This window comes from Artibeus jamaicensis, unplaced genomic scaffold (assembly GCF_021234435.1).
Source record: "Artibeus jamaicensis isolate MK-2021 breed Jamaican fruit bat unplaced genomic scaffold, CSHL_Jam_final scaffold_916, whole genome shotgun sequence".
Lineage (NCBI taxonomy): Eukaryota > Metazoa > Chordata > Mammalia > Chiroptera > Phyllostomidae > Artibeus > Artibeus jamaicensis.
In genome coordinates this window covers 48,618,376-48,640,149 of record NW_026522059.1, presented here as the reverse complement: position 1 = coordinate 48,640,149, position 21,774 = coordinate 48,618,376, and the positions used below count along the sequence as shown (strand labels likewise).

The 21,774-nt window shown below is 36.8% G+C and overlaps 1 protein-coding gene across 3 annotated transcripts in view; it reads right to left on the bottom strand.

Moving 5' to 3' along the window:
* Positions 1-1,887: 1,887 nt before the first annotated feature.
* UBE2V2 (ubiquitin conjugating enzyme E2 V2) overlaps positions 1,888-21,774 on the bottom strand; it is a 57,616-nt gene continuing 37,729 nt past the window's right edge. The window contains exons 3-4 of one of the 3 annotated variants that reach the window (XM_037133570.2): positions 11,715-11,840; positions 1,888-4,264 (exon numbers count right to left, since the gene is read on the bottom strand). In XM_037133570.2, the coding sequence (XP_036989465.1) occupies positions 4,118-4,264; positions 11,715-11,840 (273 nt within the window). In that variant the 3' untranslated portion in view covers positions 1,888-4,117. The remainder of the gene's footprint in view (positions 4,265-11,714; positions 11,841-21,774) is intronic. The other 2 variants (XM_037133569.2, XM_053661070.1) reach the window with 2 other exon arrangements.

Here is a 21,774-nt window from a genome sequence, read left to right as displayed (position 1 = left end):
AACATCCACCATATTTGTCAGCTCCACAGTGTCTCTGGCCTTCTTCCCACTGCCATTTTGAGGAAAAGGGCTGTTTCCCAGCCCTGCACAGGGCCACAAGCATCTCCTTTGAAGCTGGGAGTCACCTTATTACACGTTTTGTGACCTTTTTAGCCCACACATGTTCTGTACAAGCTCCCTCCAGCTGTGTCATAAGCACACCAGTTGTTTACCCTCCCACGGGGTAAGAAAGCCTATTTCGCAGGTTGCAGTTTCTCACTGGCCCCTCCCTTCTCCTGGGGAAGAGGGTCAGGCAGCTTCTCATACTGGGTTGGAGTTCTCCCCTCTGTTGCCCAGCAATCTGGCATGACCCACACTGTTACGAAACCTCTAACTGGGAGAACATAATCTCCAATGGCACATCTGATAAGGGCTTAATATTCAAAATTAATATTCATACAACTCTACACCAAAAAAAATCAAATTAAAAAATGAGCAAAGAACCTGCATAGATACTTCTCCAGAGTGGACATGCAGATGGGCACTAGACATATGAAATAGACACATGATGTCAGAGAAATGCAAATTAAAACCACAATGAGGTATCACCTCACACCTGTCAGAACAGCCATCATAACAAGTGCTGATGAGGACGTGGAGAGAAGGGGTCCTTCATGCACTGTTGGTGGGAATGAAGACTGGTACAGCTACCGTGGAAAGCGGTAGGGATTTACCTGAAACAGTTAAAAATGAAACTTTTTTATGACCCAGCTATTCCCCTTCTGACAGTTTATCCAAAGAAAACTGGCACTAATTTGAAAGACTGTATGCACCAGAATGTTCATTTCAGCGTTAATTAAAATAGCTAGGATTTGTAAGCCCAAGTACCCGTCAGTAGATGAGCGGATAAAAAAGCTCTGGCACATTTATACAACAGAACACTACTCACTAATATAAAAAGAGGAAATCGTATCTTTTGCAATAGCACGAATTGACCTGTAGAACATTTATGTTAAGTGAAATAAACCAGTCAGAGAAAGACAAATACATGATTTCACTTAAGATGTGGAATCTAAATAACAAAATAAACAAACAAAACAGAAACAGACTCATAGATACAGAGGACAGACTGTCTGAGGGGACGTGGTAGTGGGGCTGAATGCAAATCATGAAAGGATTAATAGGGAAAAAAAACAAAAACAAAAAACTTCATAGACAGACAACAGAATGGTCATTACCAAGGGAAATAGGGGTGGGGAGAGGAAGAAGAGGGTCACAGGGGTACAAAATGTGATAGCAAAAGATTTGATTTGAGGTGGTGAACACACAATATAATATATAAATGATGTATTATGAATTGTACCCCTGAAACCTATATAATTTTATTAACCAATGTCGCCCCAGTAAATTAATTTTTTTAAAAAGTTAATCTAGTTTTGACCAAAGTCTTTAATTTCTGGAGCACCTGCCAGCACTACCCAAAGCCATGCACACCAAATCTATCAAGAAAAATACATTAAAATTTTATAGCTCTGTCCTCTAAATTCTCCAAAAAATATGTATTTCATGTGTATTTATCAATAATATTTAGTGAGAAAGTTAAATTGATATATTGATATTAAGCAATCCAGACTAATAAATTATACGGGATTCAAACTAATTCACCCTCCAATCACTTACCAAAATCTGCAGTGTGGTAAGTTATTTTGAAAGGATGATTTAAAACTATACATTTTGGTATTTTATACATGACAGTCTTAAATACCATTGACTATTCTTACAACTGTTGGTTCCAAAATTCTAAAAACTTTGTAACAGCAAATCTCATTACTTTAAAATACTAATAAAATTCTGAAAATTAGTAATTAAAACCATTAAAGCATAACACTGACCTAACAGGACAAGAATTTTATTTTTGTAATCTTTATTAATATAAAATCATCCCCAGGGTCTCAACTCCTAACCTTTTAAACAAATTTCAAAGCAATTTTACAGTTCATTTAAGTTAATAATACACTCCCACAACCTTAGCCACTTTACAAAACAGGCAAATGAAAAATAGCTTCAAAACTGCTGCCTTAGAAATGTTACTACATTTAAGAGTAGTTGTGTATTAACTCCTCCTATAATCAACCAGTGTGTCTTAGCTTGCCATGTATATCTTGATTGTTACATGCAAAATGGATCCTGCTTTGGAAATTAGCTAAAGAGCATGCAGATTTCAGAAGAGATACAGTCTCAAAAACAAAAGAAGGGACATAAACTTAGAGTCAACTCAGACAACATATACTTGAGGAAAATTTTTTTAAAAAACCCAAAACTTCATATTATGGGATATGGGGAAACAAAAGAGAATGAGATTAAGGTATCCAGATTCTCAGCCCACTAATATGTAAATAATTTAACAGCATTCAAATGCTTCACAGCGCCCATTATGACAAAACACATTTTCAAAGTGGAAATTATTAAAGAGATTGATTTAGACCATCAGTAACTATGTATGATGTTAGTGTAATCCAACTTACTCTCCTTTAAGAATGTAATAACTTTAAGAGTGTATTCCAAGGTAATAGTTCATTTCAAACCTATTTTAATAAATTACACATGCACTAATTTGTACTGGTATGTTCTCTATGTGTCAGTTTAAAGCATTTTAAAAATCTTTTGCAATTAAAATACAATAGTCATGTTGAAACTGAAAGTTTAGACAAGTTGTCACTGACTTTAATATATTATTGACACCGAAAAGGTAGCTCAAAGCTTTAGATTTAAATGAATTTGATAGAAACACGTCAGGGCATATTTAAGAAATCTGTCCTTGTTGCCTGTCTTTCTATTTTGTTCAGTGAATTCCATGTGAAAGAGTATTTTCAACAAAGTAATATGGCTAGGGTTTTGAAATGAAAACCAGTAACTTAAAACCTCTCATCACTTTGGTAAACAGAACATCAGTACCAAATACATATGTGCCAAAGTGAAAGACAGTGGAATGGATAAAATTAATCCCAGTTAGTATCTAAAAGCATTGGGAGAAGAAATGTCACAGAAATGTATTAAAAGCATCGGGAGAAAAAAATTTAAAAAGTTGTAAAGAAAAAAAAAATGTATATTGGAATAATTTACAATCTATAATTCTATAAAAACTGCTAGAATTCGAACATATTTTAATATATTTATGGTAAAATCAAAATGAAAATACAATATTTGGGATTCTTCCTTGCTGAAAGAAATTAAAACTTTTCAAATAATTTGTACTCTGCAAATTTGAATTCACAAGAAGTATACAAAATAGGATAAATAATAAAAAGTGTATATGAATGGAAAGCTACAAAACAATTCAAATTTTTGCTACCTTGGCAAGGTACTGTACATATACCACATCAATATAATAGAAATGGCACAGTTTCTGAGGACACAATCCACATTTTATTTACATTTTAAGACTAACTTTAATACGAAAAATCACATATCCATACTTATTTCCTTTTTGCTGATTTCACTTAAACTTAAATGTATATCTGTCAAAAACTGTAAACAAATATTTGTCATGTATGTTACATGTAACGTACAGAAATAGCTTTTAACAGAAATTCATCAACCTTCCCCATGACATTTTTTTATTATAAATGCAGGTATCAAAACAATCCTTAACATATTTTTGATACTACTGGTAGTCAGCATTCACACTACTTTGAAAATTAAAACAATTTTGACAATATTCATTGTACCTGCTACTTCAGATAATTTAAACTGAAGCTCTTTTCACTAAGCAAGATGGATAAAGCATGCCATTTCTTTTTCCTTCTTGAGATTTTTAGAAACACACATGCTTCTACCACATCTATCTGACACTTTTCACCATACTTTCATTTTATAAACCTGAATTCTATTTTGAGTACTGCAGGTTTATGTTTACATGACAGTGCCATAAAAACAAATGTGCTGCATTTTTCCTTCTGTTACCTGAAAACATAATGCATATACATATATTAAATATATTCTTACAAATGTCCAGGTCATGTTTACCAGATGGAATTCTTTTACTTAATGTGTGGGTACTTTGCATTGTGATATTTAATCAAGACATTAACACAAATAGAAGATTGTTGATTTAAGACAAGTTTGAGATCCACTAAAATTAATTGTTGTATGTTTGTCCTTCTGGTGGCTGTGGAAGCTTCATATTCTCTTTGGACATCATTAGACGTCTTAGTTCTTGAAGTACAACTTTAATGCTATATGAATTTTGCCATTTTGTTAATACTGGTATGCTCCGTGCATCTACCTGAAAGGAGGAATAAAGAAATAAAATTAATTACCAAGTTTAAAGTACTCTGGCATCAATATATTAAAACACTTCAATAAGTCCTTTTAAAAACTCGTAGCCTGGCTCTCTTTCCATCAAAGTCAATGTTATAACTACAGATTCATATAATATTTAGGAAAGATACTCCTTTCTTTAACAGGTATTTCCAAAAAATGTGTCTTGTGTGTGTGTGCTTTTCTGTATTTTACAAATAAACGTGTAGTGAACTTTGGTCATGAGAAATTTAAAAAATGTTACATTAAATAACTACACTGTAAACATATTTACTAATCCCTTCTTGATGAAATAAGGATGGAGAGTTCCCCTCCATTCCCAACACCTCTACCAAAAATCTGGGCAATTATCTCCAATGGGATTTAGGAAAGAACTGTGAACCTGACCCCTGCTTTCAGATTTTCCTTTCCGATGTGTTCTATGTACCACACTAAATAAACCTTCCACTATGGAAGACTGGCATAATGTGGCTAAAGATCCTTCAAACTTCATTTCCAGGTAATTGCCATCACTTGACCTATCTGGCACTTCCATGGAAAACACCATTCAGAATGCTTTCCTTTAACTGACCTAAAAACTCACACATTGGGTACTGCCCATTCTGTCACCCACCCATACCACCCTTGCCCGTGACATTAAAGCAGTGTCAATTGTTTAACATCCCTACTGCCAGGGGAGTCAATAACAGGACAAACAGAAAGGTAATCAAAATACTTCACAGGAATCTACTGATGTCTGTAGGTACGCTGAAAAGTTCTAAAATATGCCTATAAATCTAGAATACCACACATGTATAGGGCTGTGCACAGGCTACTTAAAGACCCGAGAAGGCCATAAACTCTCACCCATGGTTGACCTTGAGCAACATATAAAAAAAGATCATGTACCATAACCATGTGAGATTCATCCCAGAAATGCAAGGCAAGTTCAATACTTTAAAGTCAATCAATGTAATATGCCACATTAAAATAAAAAAACAAATCATGGTTATCTCAACAGACACAAAAAAGCATTTGACAGAATACAATAACCTTGTATAATAAAAACACTCAAAAACAGAAGGGAACTAAACCTAATAAAGGGCATCTATAAAAAATATAAAGCTAGCATCATACTTTACAGTGAAAGACCAGTTTCCTCCTGATATCAGGAAAAAGGCAAGGATTTCCAGTCTCATCACTGCTATTCATGATGGAACTGGAAGTTCTAAGTAGGCAATCAGGCAAGAAAGTGAAATGAAAGGCATCCAGGTAGCAAAACGAGTAAAATCATCTTTATTTACAGTTGACATGATCTTATATAATGAAAATCCTAAGATACCCATTAAAGAAACTATTAGAACTAATAAGCAAGTACAGCAAGGATGCAGGATACAGGATCAACACACAAAATCCAGCTGTATGTCTGTATACCTGCAAAGAACAATATGAAAAATCAAAGAAAGAAAACAGTGCTAGATACAGTAGGGAAAAGAGAATAAAATACATAGCTATACATGTAACAGAAGTGTCAAGACCCATACATCGGAAACTATAAAAAAAATTGTTGGCAGAAATTAAAGACCTAACTAAATGGAGAGATTCCATCACATGGATCAGAGGACTTAGTATTGATTAAGACCACAATATTCCTCAAAATGATCTATGGATTCAATACAATCTCTATCAAAATTTCAACTCTTTTTAATGAAGTGCACAAACTGATCCTTAAATTCATATGACAAAGAAAGGAACCCAGAATAGCCAAAACAATGTGAAACAGAAGAACCAAGTTCTTCCAATTTCAAAAGTTACTACAAAGCTATAGTAATCAAGGAGGTGGTACTTACATAAGGATGAATGTACCTGTCAATGGAATACAACTGAGAGCCCCCAAATAAATCCATACATCATACATACACAATGAACTGATCTTTACAAGAATACACAGTAAAAAGTCTCTTCAATTAGTGTTTTGACAACTAAATATCCATATGCAAAGGAATAAAGTTGTACCCTTAACTCTCACCATACACAAAAATTAAGTCAAAATGGATTAACACAAATTTAGAGCAAATTGAGAGCAAAAGCTACAAAACTGTTACAAGAGCCCTGCTCAGGTAGTTCAATCGGTTGGAGAAAGGTTGCAAGTTTAATTCCCGGTCAGGGCACATACCTAGGTGCACTGGTCCTCACCATCACTGGTGAGGGCATGTATGGGAGACAATTGATGTTTCTCACATTGACACCTCTGTCTGGCTATTTATCTCTCCTCCCTTCCTCTCTCTCTAAAAATCAGTAAAAAAGATATCCTTGGCTGAGGATTTAAAAAATACTAATTGTTAAAAAGCCATTCTCAGAAGAAAACAGGAGTAAATCTTCCCAACATTGGATTTTGTAATGGTTTCAGAGATATAACAGAGTGCATTCAACGACAACAAAAGAAAGAAAAGAAAAAGAGAAAAAAGAAAAAGATAAAATGGTTACATCAAAATATAAAATGTTTGTGTTGCAAATCACACAATCAAGAAAGCAAAGAGAAAAACCCATGGAGTAGGAAAACACTTGCAACTCATACATTTGATCAGAGCCTCTTTGAAGAACTCTTAAAACTCAGTAATAAAATTATCTCAATTAAAATGTGGGCAAGGGCAGACTACGGTAGGCAGCTTTTATGGACTGGTTTGTTAAAACCCCAACTCTTAAAGCAAGGGTGCCAAACTCATTTTCACTGGGGGCGGGAGGCAGGGGGGCACATCAGCCTCACAGTTGCCTTCAAAGGGCCAAATATAATTTTAGGACTGTATAAATGTAACTACTCCTTAACAGTTAAGGGAGAATGAGGCTGCCACTAGCAGAAGCAAGGTGCAGGGCCAGATAAAATAAGGTGGAGGGTCAGATTTGGCCGTGGGCCTTGTGTTTGCCACCTGTGCCCTACAGGGATGGTATCAGAAGCTGAGGTGTTTGAGAAGTAATTAGGCTTAGATGAGGTCATAACGGTAGAGTACCCATGATGGGATTTGTATCCCTTTAAGAAGAAAGGCTAGAGAGCTTGTCTCATTTCCATGTGAGGAAAAGAAGTCAATACAAAAAGGATCAGTATTCTCACAAAATCCAACCATGCTAGCACCCTGATCTTGATCTTCCCAGCCTCCGGAACTGTGAGAAATAAATTTCTATTGTTTAAGCCACACCAGTCTATGCCATTTTTGTTACAGCAGCCCACACTAAGACAGTTGTTCAAATGGCTCACAAAGATCTTCAACTGCTGATATTCATGTTCTATGGAACCCCTCCTTTTGAGTAAGGGCTATACCTAGTGACTTGCTTCTAATGAACAGACTATTGACATATCATTTCTAATATTAAATTACAAAAATATTCTCACTTCTTACTCTTCCTTGCTTTTACTCCTTGTTTCACAGGTGGAAGTCGGCTGGCTGCCATGTTGTGAGCTGCTCTAAAAAGAGAGGCTTTTATGGCAAGGAACCAAGAGGGCTTTCTGGGTAGCAGTGTGCAAGAAACTGATGTCCTCAGTCCAAAAATCCACAACCAACAACCAAAAGACTGAGGCTGGAATTGGATCATTCCTTAGTCAAGCACTCAGGTGAGACCACAGCGCAGGCTGACTTCTTGATTGCAGCCTATGAGACCGAGAGCCGTATGACCCAGAAAAGCTGGACTTACATTCCTGGACTACAGAAACTGTGAGATAGTAATTCCTATTGTTTCAACCACTTAAAAAAAAAAAAGACAAAGAATCTAAATGAACATTTATCCAAAGAAGATTCACAAGTGGCCAATAAGCATTTGGAAATGTACTCAACTTCATCAGCCTAATCAAGGCATTGCAAGTCAAACCCACAATGAAATAAATACTATTATACACTTTGTAGGATGGCTATAATAAAAGATAAAAACAAACAGACAGTAACAACTGCTAGCAAGGATGCAGAAGAGTTGGAACTCTCAGATGCTGCTGGTGGGAATGTAGAATGGTATGTTCACATTGAAAAACAGTCTGGCAGTTCCTCAAAATGTTATATCTACCAGGTGATAAGAGGATAAACAAAATGTGATATCACTATATAATGGAATAGCATTCAGCAGTAAAAAGACAAGAAGTACTAATAAATGCTACGACATCAGTGAACCTTGAAAATACCAGATTAAGTGAAAGAAGCTAGTCACAGAAGAATAGATATTGTATGATTCCATTTATACAAAAAATCCAGAATAGGCAAATCTATTATAAATACAGAGAGTAATTTAGTGGTTATTTGGTGTGAGGGAGGTGGGGAGTGGAAAGTGACAACGAGCGGATAAGGAGGTTGCTTTGAGAATGACAAAAATGTTCTAAAACTGGATTCTGGCCAGTTAAAAATGTTCTCAAACTGGACCTAAAACTGGTAATAGGTCCACAACACTGTAAAAAACTAAAATACATTGAATTAAATACTTTAAATGAGTGAACTGTACAGTATGTAAATTATGTAACAATAAAACTAAAAATAGAACAGAAAAATAATTTTTATAATCTGTCAAATAATTGAAACAATGTTAACATATTTAAAAATCCGTCTTCTAATGTTTTAACTTAGAAGAATAGCAATTCCATTAGCCTATTTTAAATAGATCCCATAAGTGAACAAATTTATAAAATAAGTCAAAAGAATACCAAGTTTTCCAAAGCAGAAACCAATACTTCTAGCTGTAAAGTTAAAAGACAGTTAAATAAATACAAGTGATTGCAAACTCTGTAAAATACCAAAAGAATGTATACAAATTTGGGGGGAAGAATAAAAAAGAGACAGAAGAAAAAAGCATGGGCAAATAATTATCATGTCAGAACAAAACTGGATCTTATCTGTTTATAATATTCAATAACCTCCAAAACTTGAGACCTTACAGCATAAAACACTGTAATTTATACTTTACAGTGTTAACCACCCACAAAAAATAATTCTGACTGGTTCTATGAAGTTAATATAAACCAAAATGACTAAAGCAACAGCCATAATTCAGCCATAAATCACCTTAAAGTATTTGAAATCATCCTGGCACAATCACCAAGACTCAATGTGAAATTCCCTACTACTTACTAGTTACAACATTAATAATTTAAATTTTAGTTATCAAGCAAGGGAAAAACTCATTCCCAATATATTTGCCTTACATCAATCCTCTACACACATACCTACACTCCAATAAATTAAAATCAGTATATATTTTACTGTTTTCTAATCCCCACTCCGGCTTGACATTACGAAGTACTGGTGGGAATGTACATTCTCCGGGTGCTTTTACACATAGCTAGTAAGACATAAACACAGTCCTGTGGAAAGCAACTTGGCAGTGTTCAATCAAGCTAAAGATAAGCCCCCATACCTCAGCAGACATTCTACTTCTAGTTGTATGCCCTGGAGCAAGTGCTATTCAAAGTAGTTTCCATAGAACAGTGTTAGATCTTGAATTGATTTTTACTAGTCCATGACAAGATAAACATAGGAATTCAGAGTAGGGATCAAAGAGATCTAGAGCAATTTAACAGAGAAATTTTTACTTAAAAAAAATCAGAACTTGTCTTTTGTCTCTGTTGTTTCATTTTTCTAGTAATTTAATTTTATTACATTTTACAACAGTATTTATCTACAACATTGGATCCAATAAACAAACACCAGGTCCTGAGAGGCACACTGCTTTAAGGTACAAGAACACTTGTACAATCTTTTCAGAGAAAACTAAAAAAACCTAAATGCTCAGCAAGTGAAAAATGGAATATTGAACAGTTAAAAAAACCGAATTTGCATGACTCGACATGGGTAAATCCAAAAAATCAGTGACATGTGATTCTGCACAAAAATGACACAATATAGAGGTATACGCAGGTGCATAGTAAAAGCACAACAATCATGCACAGAAATTATAAACTGCAAATTCAAGATGGGACTACCTCTGAGGAAAGAGGGAAAGGGGAAACTGGGGAAAGACACACAGAATTAACTATTTATTAGCTATGTAGTCTTTTAAAAAGATCTATTACAAATAAGATAAAAATGTTAAGATGTGACAAAATAGGTGGAGGATGTTGGTTATATCATTCTCTAAAACCAGTCTGTATATTAGAAATATTTCTTTTGCAACACCAAAAATAAAAACAAGAGAAAGGTGACAATAAGTTCACAGTAACTGCTACAAAGGAAAATAACAATGTCACTATATATAACAGAGCAGAGTAACAAGAGATATAATTCAGACTGGGGACTCAGGAAAAACTTCTTTAAGAAACAGATTTTTTGAGAATCTGTTAAAATCAGCCAGAGTAGAGATGTCCAGACAGGAAGATACAGAAAGTGCAAAAGGTCTTAGAGCCCAATAAAAGGTGTGCTGAGCAGTACATACTGTCAGCTGACGAGTCATGGCAAGAACCATGAACACTGTGGCTGAAGCCATTAAAAACTCCAAAGCACATAAGTGATATGACACAATCTGTGTTTCAGAAAAATCCTTCACTGTAAGAGGAAGGAATTACAAATATGAGAAGGATGAAATCTGTAACAAACCCTTTAGCATTGGAATAGAATTTGAGGTACAGATATAAATTCGTGATTTTAGCTACACAGATAGAGAGAAAGAGGGAGGGAGGAACAATAGATGTACATATGTGACAAATTAAGTAAAACTATAATGTAAGTAAATATATAAGAAAATTTTCAAGATGTTAATTACCTTGCTGGAGAAAGAGAACACAGGGATGGAATAAGGATGAGCACACAGAAGTTAAGAATACTGACAATATTCTGTAATATTTCCTAAGATGAATAAAAGTTCATTCTAATATGTTACTATGATCCCTAACATATATTTTGCATGTAAGTGTGATCTCAAAATGGCACCTCAAAGAGTCTGAACTTTTAAGTCTGAATCTAATAATCTATTCATATTGGAAATTTAGCTATTTCTACCAACTTTCATATGTGAATCAGGTAGAGAGTGTCATTTTGGTTTATTTGCTTTAAATAAATAACAGTGTACAACAACTATGATTATTTGTTTCAATACAGACATACCTGTTCCTTCTTTCAATACAGACATGCCGATTCCCTTTTCATAAATATTCATCCTTTTAATCTCACCAAATATATTAATAACTTAACCCCAAAGAAAAGTAACATTCAAAAAAGAAACTAATGGTCACTTTTTCAACAAATAAGGATTCAGTGAACTATGACTGAAGCAATTAACAAAACCCTAAGAGAAGTGTAGCTATCACACCTATATATATGAAGATTGTAAGGATGGGTTGATTTATAAAAGAAAAACAACGTAAAATAAACTTCTTTAGACTTTCATCTAAACATAGATCCTTTTATTTTAACTTTCTCCTAACTATATATTATAGGTTATATAAGAATAAAATGACTACTTTAACTTACCATTCCACTGGAATTATTTATTCCATTCATATTAATTTTGGTTACAAATCTAACTGATGGAGGAGCTTCTGGGTATTTAGGTCCACATTCTACTTTCAGGCTATATATTCTGTTTTCATAATTTGTCTAGAAGGCAAAAAAAAAACAATAATATTCAAGTGCTAATAAAGAAGAAAAGTACAATTTGAATGTACTTGATGTCATTGTGTATGTGATCAAGAATTTACTTTTCTACATTCAAATTTATTTGATCTATATAACTAGAAGAATGCAGCAAACATACTTAATAGTAGAGATTTTATAAAACAATTCTATACGGTCATATCGAAATGATAAGAATTTGCTTTTTGTGATACATACAACGCCTGTAACAAAAGAAAAAAGTACACCACTTAAATTCAGGTTTCTAAAAAGTTTACATTGTTGAGGAAGGAACTATCTGACTGTGTCACGCACATATAAAGGTCCCCATTTGTCCAGGACAATTCTGTTTATTCCTACTGTCCTAGTATTAACATTAATAGTGCTTCTTTTCATTTTCAAAAGAACCTGTTTGGACAATAAATTATATGGTTATCCCACTCACAAGGCAATCAGTAACTTCTAGCAAAAGGAAAACCACTATACTATACTATCTTACAGAAAGAAAATATTTCATGCCCATTATTAGTTGTATTTCCAGTACTACTTTACTAATTTTGTGGTTCATTAAATTCCATTATCTGAATTCAGAGATAAAATGGCGAGCTTTATGTTTCCACGTCATTTTAAAATAGGTTTTCTTAACTGAGAAGTTTCACACCACCATACCAAAGACTTAATGATTAGATTATTAGACTTAATGATTAGACTTAAAGACTAGATTATCTATGGCTTACTTCCATGCCCTATAATTAAGTCTTCTTTATCACCATGATTTGCTCACTTGATTACTTTACTGGTACACAATTAAAATACAAAAGTAAAAATTAATGAAAGGGACAAATGTAATGTCTGTTGGTTTTTACAATAACCTGGGGGTGGGTGCTGCCACTAACCATCCCTCTACAGATTTCACTTACCAAAACTGAACCATAGCTTCCTTTCCCTTAAGAGTTACTTCTAAGTAGAGATCAGATCTGGGATATCAAACTCATATAGTTTAAAATATATGCAATGATCTTGTATAAAATAAACACCTATATAAAACTCATCAAAGTTCAATGGTAAACATATATTAATAATATTATCAGCTCTTAAGACAGTACAAAAAAGGACTAAAATCAGATCTCAAGGAAATCATCTAGTCTGTGGTTCTCCAATCTGGAAGAACATCAGCTTGTCCAGAAAATCTGCATTAAAGAAAATGATAATAATAATAATAGCCCCAAGAAATTCCATAACACTAAAGATACTCAAAGTTGTGGAAACAACCAGAACTCTCGTATTTGCTGGGTGTCAAAAAATAATATAACCATTTTGTATACAATTTGGCATTTTCTTATGAAGATTAACTAAGCATACACCTACCCTATGAATTAGAAATTCCATTCCTAAGCAAGAGAAATGGAGATAAACATACGCTCACAAAAAGACTTGTATAAGAAAATGCTAATAGTAGTTTTGTTTGCAATAGCCAGAAAGTAGATAAAATCCAAATACCCATGAACAAGAGAACTGATGGGCCTATTATGGCATATCCATAAAGTAAACTACTACTTAGCAATAAAAAGAAACACTATTACTACATGGAACATCACAGATGACTACCTAAGAAATTATGCTTAGTCCAAAAAAGCAAATTGGTAAGTGAACACACTGCATGATTCCATTTATACAAAGTTCTACAACAGTCAAAACTATAGGGTGAACAAAGTAGTGACTGGGGTGGAAAAGGGATGGGAAGGGGTATGGGGAACTTTCTGGGGTGATGGAAATGTTCTCTATCTCAGTAAGTGTGTGGGTAACATGGTACACATTTGTCAAAACTCATGCTAAGATCTACGCATTTTATTATATGTATATTATACCTTAATTTTTTAAAAAAAGTTGAAGAACTTTAAGCTAGCCTATTATCTAATTCAGTGCTCATCATACTACCTTTTTTAAAAAATATATTTTAAAGATATTTATTTACTTTTATAGAGAGCGGCAGGGAAGGAGAAAGAGAGAGAAACATCAATGTGTGGTTGCCTCTCACGTGCCCCCTACTGGGGACCTGGCCTGCAACCCAGGCATGTGCCCTGATTGGGAATCAAACCATACCACCTTTTGATACCTTGGGTTAATTTTTCTTTTACCTCTAAATTTTAAATTAACAGTCAAGTATTTCTATTATCTAACAAAGAATAAAATAAAATAGAACAGAGTAGTAAAAGGAACGAATAATTATTAAGAATGCATTACAGTCAGATATTCTATTATCTAATTATAAATTCATTTAATTCTCAAAACTTCAAAAGATGGGTATAGTACTTCTATTTGCATGTAGAGAAACATACCGATAAGGAAACGTAGTTAAACCTCTAATGGCTAAAAAATGTTGCTTCATAAAATTTAACACACAAACATATGAGTAAAAGAAATTGCTAATTCATATAAATCCAAATAGATACTATGATAACACACAAAAAAAACAGTACTCTTAATCAGTAGCACATTAAAAAAAACCAAAAACAGTTAACTAAATAACAGTATGTTAAGATAAGAATTTTCCTATTACCCTGGCTGAAAGTGGATACCTAAAGCTAAGAACAAAATTGTTCTAAATATGGCACCTCCTAAATAGAAAACAACTAATATAAGACAAGCCCTGGTAGTTTTATTAGATGGCAAATGAATGAGTTCTGTGACCACTCACCTTATCCTAGTCCCATATGCCTCAGTGAGGGAGATAACTGGAGAAAAGATGCAAGACAGAAAATCATTATGTAGTGAGCAGTCTGGCTTGGGAGGTGTGTATTGTGCCTTTGCAAGGTACTCCCCTCCTGCCTCTTCCTAGCACCCAAGAGTGAGAAAGTACTCCAAAACTACCACCCACAGAAAGCAGAGGACCCACTGGAAGAGAAGCATGGCCTGGCAGCCAGCAGCTCTGGTCTATGTACCCCCCTTGCCAAAAAGGCCCTAACCTCCCACAAGCTAGAACAGTGTCTGCCCCAACACTGGGTGCAGCCTGGACACAGAAGCTTCCTGCACCTCTGTGACACCAGAAAAGACAGCTGGCTTGGAGAGTCCTGCTGGTAACCACAACTGGATAAGGCATCAAGCAGAAGACAAATGTAGAAGATGCTCTTCCACATTTGGCAACTATGCTTGAAACAGTCCACAAAAATCGCTGAGGAACTTAGACATAAGTACAAAACTATTATTAAAGTCCACTGGAGGTAGTAGCTAGGGAAAAAAATAATCTAAATAATTTCCACTTTATACTCCATCAATTCAGACTGTCAAATGTTCAAACTATTCATTAAGATGCTCATAAATAAAAGGCATTTTTTAAAACATAATAGACATGGTAATAATGTTCACAGGCAGTGAAAATCAAGGTTATAAATACTAAGTTATAAAATGTAAAAAATTCTAATCACTATTATATTGCCTTCTTCAAAAGTCTTATGGCAAAATCAGAGTGGAGGGATGGGGGAGTTTGTTATTTTAGTAGTGTAAACAAATTTTGCAAAGGAATACCAGAAAATATAAAACTTACATTAATTTATCCTTTAAAGTTAGCACTGTTGCCCTGGCTAGTATGGCTAAGAGGACTGAGTGCTGGCCTGCTAACCAAAGGGTTGCCAGTTCAATTCCCAGTCAAGGCACATGCCTGGGTTGCAGGCCAGGTTCCCAGTAGGGGGGCAGGTGAGAGGCAACCACACACTGATTTTTCGTTCCCTCTATTTCTCCTTCACTTCCCCTCTCTATAAAAATAAATAAATTAAAGAATAAATAGGCCTGGCTGGTGTAGCTCAGTGGATTGAGCACAGACCTGCAAACCAGAGGATGATCCCGGTTCAATTACCAGTCAGGACACATGCCTGGATTGCAGGCCTGGTTTCCTACAGGCCGGTTCCCAGCAGGAAATGCACAAAAGGCAACCATACACTGATGTTTCTCTCCCTCTCTCCTTCCCCTCTAAAGATAAACAAATAACTAAAGTCTTTAAAATAAATAAATAAATAAATAAATAAATAAAGTTAGCACGGCTAATTACCTGATCCATTTTTCTTTGGTAATGATCCACTGGAATTCTGAACAGTATCCAATAGGAAAAATCAATGAACAGTTTCCATCACAAGGTTATAGGAGACCGTTCTTTGTGGTGTGGGCCCAGCTTCCACTTGGAAAAGCCAATGGAAAGCAAGGTCTGGTAAACAGGACCCATGTCCACAGATAGGTTCTCCCGCACTGAATCAGGCCTGCATTGTACCTAGGCCACTCTGAGACCTGCTTTTTCCTAAAACTGCCTCATCCTGAATTGAGGCAGAAAATGTTTACTGCATATCTTTAAAGTAATTTCCTAAAATCTATGTTAAACCTTCTGAGGATGAGTGTAACCAAATCAACCACTTTACCCTTTGCATTTGCAAACATCTTTTTTTTAAATGTAATTAGCAACATCCTCTCCTCTGTTTTCTGTAAAAGGTAACCACCAAAAGCGAACCTGTGCATAGTAAATGAGGATCATCCTCAATGTACTGTGCCCAGAAAAGCAATAAATGCCTGTCAAGGCAAGAGACAGGGCGCTCTCCTCTGGAGAGAGTGGCTGACGTGCTCTGAGAACTATCCCTTTGAGAGAGTGGCTGTGCCATCCCTTTATCTCTACATGACTTGGAAGTCCACGTGAATTTGTCTGGTCTCAGCCACAACATTGTGGACACTCCAGGCCAGTGTCCACCTCAGCTAGCATCCATAAAGGGACTCAGGGCTATAAGCAGTCATAAACAGCACACCAACTTGGTTGAGTACGCGTGCATCAGTCCAGGTAAGGGCCAACGACACCGAGGGCTTTTCGGTTAGGTCATACAGTGTGTTGGATTTCAAAGGAAAAGGGTTTTCTTCCTAAGTCACCCCCTCTAGTGACTTGCAACTTTATCTTCTTTAGTAAGCAGAAACCTTGCTCTCCCCATCAAGTATTTGATGAAATATCGTGGGCACATGTTGAACAGTTAAGAGCCACACAGGCGCTCGCCTCAATAAAGACTGCTATAAGAGGATTAGTTGGACGTGCACCAGGACAGAACACTAGGTTTCCCACCAGCCGCAAGCAAAAGTCCACGCAAGAGGCACACTGCAGAAACACTCACAAGCCCATCACCTCAGCACAACCCCCAACTAGATCTAAGCTTGGGAGAGAGAGCAAAGACTTTCCCTCTAATCAACTTTAAAAGAAGCAACTAGTTACAGGGTTATTTACAAGCATCTCAGCAAATTCCTTCTTTTAAGCTGCCTGTTATAGTCCCTTCAATTTTGCTTTTTCTCTCCGTCCACCTAAATAAGGATTTAAAGGTGCAGGTGGAGAAAAAGCGAAATTGAGAATGGTTTTGTAAACACCGTGCTTGCAGCAGGAGGAATTTCAGAAAAAGTTCTTCTATTTGTTAAAAAAATTTTTTGAAGGTTTCTGTGAACCCTCAACCATGGGGAATGGGCTCTCTAAGGAACAGGAGCAATGTTTCATGTAATTCAGCAGCATCTTAAGGCTGCTGAATGTCTCCCTGATAAGGGATCTTTAGACTTAATTATTTAGGAAAAAGTTGGGCAGAAGCTGAAGTAACACCAGGTGGTGTGAGATAAGGCTCTAGGTCAGTGTCTCACTCCCTCCTTTAGAGGATATGATCTGAAAAATATTGGTTTGCTTGAATTTTGTTTTGTTTCTGAATAGCTCAGTCTCAAAATATTCTGCTAAACCTCTGGTAAATAGAATAAGATCTCTAATGTTACATCACAAGGACTCTACTCAGGAAGAACTTAAACTGTTTAAAAAAAATTTTCACTTCCCTCAGACAGTAAAGAGCACAGGAAGGAAAATAATGAGAAAATGTGTGTTTTAACCACTCTGAATCCTTCTGAAGGCCCAGGGACTGCTTCGGTCCTCAGAACAAGCCGTGCGGAGCTTAGCATCCTCCCTCCCTCTTCTCCAGCCTCCCTACAGTTGTCAAGGGCACTAGATAATGGGACAGCTCACTTTTGAACACACTTGAGGAATGTAGTAATCAATAAGAATTAACAAAAAAAAGTAAATGTATTTGCCAACAGAGAGAAAACTGTTTCTGAAAGTTACCAGTGTGTTCATAAATTTGTTGATCTAAAGCATGATAAGTGGGATGGGGAGGTGTGACGTGTTAAAGAAATATTAAAAATCCTCCTTGTTTATGCCAGATGCCAGAGCTGTGACCTTTTATTATAAAAATTAAATATAGGTGGACTGTCTCCCAGGGACAACTAGCCCTCCTCCATGGAAGACTAAGTGCCATTTTTTAACTCAGTACCTATAAACACTGATCATTTCCTTGGGGAAGAACTGGCTATTCTCCTGGAGTGCATGGTTAGTCAATAGAGTCAGAAAGGTCCTTGGCACATAACCACTTTTGTCTAAAATCATATTTGAGCAGAGCACCACTCATCTTTCCCACTTTCCTTGAAAACTCAGAACCTAGGAGCTACCAGGTCCAAAGAACAGCAGGGCAATTAACTTGCTGCTTAAACTCTTTGCAGCTTCCAGAAACAACAGGGGGCCTATCTTTCAGAAAAAAAAAAGGTACTTTTTTTTCAATTTAATTATTTTTCAAGTACAGTTTTCTGCCTTTTACTCCCTTCCTGCCCCCCCCCAGTGCTCCCCACCTCCCTCCCATTTCCACCCCCCTTAGTTATTGTCCCTGTGTCCTTTATACTTGTTCCTCTAAATCCCTCCCCTTTTTCCCCTGAAATTCCCTCCCCTCTCCCCTCTGTTCCCTATTCTCTATTTTCAGTCTTTGTTTTTATTTTGCTTGCTTGTTTTGTTGTTTAGCTTCCTGTTAAAGGTGAGATCATATGGCAAACTGAGGCTATTTCTCAGCCACCACTTGGAGCCTGGTTCACACTACTCCCCTGCCACTTACCTGGCTCTCCAATACACTGGTACAGGTTGATTAGTGGCCACTTAAAGGAGAGCGACTTGAACAGACCTGCCTTTTATTTAAACAATTAAAAGCAGGTCATACTGAACCCTCTAACAGCCCTTGGAATAGGCCTATTTTTGTTATACTAAAGAAATCTGGCAAATGGAGGCTTATTCATGATCTAAGAAAAATCAATGAATCCCTCCAACATTCTATATGGTCCCCCTATAGCCAGGAGTTTCCAATCCAGCTTGCATTCCAAAGGATTGGCCACTTTTAGTTATTGATCTAAAGAACTGTTTCTTTACAATCCCTTTAGCAGAAAAGGATCATGAGTGTTTTGTATTTTCCCTGCCAGTCATTAACAATTCTCAGCCCTTACAGTGGTTTCAGTGGGAGAGTTTTGCCTCAGAGAAAACTATTGATACTTACTCTGGTGCCCTACATGCATCTGCTTTAACAGGAGAATCTGCTAAAAACATACAAGCCCATTAGATTGAGGCCTTTAGTCATTTAGGATGGCCTCGGAAAACTAAAACTGATAATGGCCCTGGATGCCTTGGCCATTCTACTCAGGTCCTCCTTCAGCATTAGAATATCCAACATAAAAAGAAAAACCTTACAATCCAACAGTTCAGGCAATTGTAGAACAGGATCATCATACATTTAAAAATCTTCTTAAAAAACAAAAAAGGGGGAGTCATGAGTCCTTCCCCCCAAATTTGATTGTTAGTCATGTTTACATATAGTTTTCTAAATTGTGATAAATCACTTTGTACTCTAATTGAGAAACATTTTCAGAATAAAGGGCCAAAGTCATCTTATCCTCAGGTTTTATACAGAGATTCGCTGGGAGATGGCTCTTGGCGAGGCCCTATAGACCTCTTAACTTGGGGGAGAGGGTATGCATGTGTTTCCATTCCTACTGGTCCTGTCTGGCTACCAGCCAAAAGAGTAAAACCTTATCACAGTGAAACAGACACCAAGCTCTTCTACCTGGAGCAGAGAATAGATTGACTGACAGACCAGACGGCCCAGCTGACCCTGAACAACCAGAAGGAAAATGGACACCCACACTGTCACTCACAGGCCTGAGTATGCCAATGGAGGAGGATGGGGCCTGCCCCAATGACAGGGGCCAAGGCTCAAGCACCTCCTGCAGAGAGCAACAACCCAACCCCTCAGTACCCTATAATGTTACTTTAGAAATGATTCAACAGGCCCAGATTGATCAAGATATCCCGACTCGCCTTTCTGCAGTTGAATCAGCACTCAACTGGATCGGCGAGTACCAGGAGGCACTAGTGACTGGCCAACAGCTGACCTGTGATACTGGATTTACCAAGCTGAGCATTACTATGCTCCAGTGGAAATCTAGCCAATACTCCTGGAGCAATATTCAACATCACCTAAAAGAGGCTTTCTCTACCAATCTCAAAGAACGAACTGATCAGTCTCAGCTTGAGCTCCACCAGCAGCTCAGTGACATTAAAAGCCTTACCGAACAAAAAGTGTTCCAGACCTTCCACAATAATCTAAAATAGCTTAACTCTAAAAACTGGTTCAATGGACTGAATTTACAAGTTTGGGTCATGGCAGCCCTTGGATGTTTCCTTGTCTTAATCCTTATTTGTGCTTCACAATGTATATGGAGGTTGTTTGCTCAAGATTGCATTCAGGAATAGTAAATAGTAGGTTTCATAGGCTTAACAACTACAACTGCATTCACAAACAAAAAAGAGGGAGAGATGAGGTTGGGAACCGCCCTTCTTGGTTTCAGAAACTGTGAACGCCCCCATGGCTAAGGCTAAATGAGAGACCTTGGGATACTAAGCCACTGAGGAAACAAAGCTCATCTCCAGGAGCTCTGCCCACCTTACTTCATTCTGGCTCCCAGTGCATGACTGGTTAGCCCATCACCAGAAAGATTCCTCAAGGGAGGGATGACATAAGACAGGCATGGTCATGAGGGGGCCCTCAGAAAAGGACGTGGTGGGCTATAGAAGAATGGGGTGATGAACCCTCGTCACTCAGCTTTGACATAGCCTGAGTCCTCATTCTGTCTGCAAGAAGTCTTCTAATTTCTTGGCTGCCTTACTTCCCCTGATCCACCTAAGCCTGAAACAATGCGGGAAGTGGGTGCACCCCTGTGCTGGAAAGGGCAGGTTCCTCTAGGCCCTTGAGCCTAAAAAGAATGCATAAAATCCTGTGAAACCTGCTTTGCTACTACCCTCAATTTAAATGATAAGGGTCCAAGCATAGAGTGAATTTGCTTCCCCAAAATTTTATGGCCCTTTAGCTATCTGACCCTGACTCTAAATAAGCCCTCATAGTTCTCTGAATGTTATACACTATTTGATTATTATTGCCTGACAATGACTAATGGGCTTAATCTGAGAATGTGGGTCTTTCTAGTTGCTGTGGGTCTTTCCGATTGCTTACAGATTTTAATAATGCTCTGTGTACTTTGACACATTTGCAAATTATTTTCCCAGGGTCATGTGAGAGACCAGCAAGTAGCAAGCTTTGTGGGGTCTATAGCGAGATCTATAGCAGTCCTAACTAAAAACAAGGGGGGAGATACAGGAGACCATTTTGTGTGGCATGGACCCAGCTCCCACTCAAAAAGGCTAGTGGAAAGTAAGGTCCAGTACACAGGATCCATGCCCATGGATAAGTCCTCCCATGGGGAATCAGGCCTGCATTGTACCTAGGCCACTTTGAGACTTGCTTTTTGCTAAAACTGCCTCACACTGAATTGAGGCAGAAAACATTTACTGCATATTTTTAATGATTCTAAATTTATTTCAGTGTCATCAGATTTTTTAAGAAACATATTTTATTGATTATGTTATTACAGTTGTCTTATTCCCCCCCTTCACACACCCTCCCATCCACATTCCCCCACTTTAGTTCACGTCCATGAGTCATTATTATGAGCTCTTTGGCTTCTACATTTCCTATACTATTCTTACCCTTCCCCTATTTTC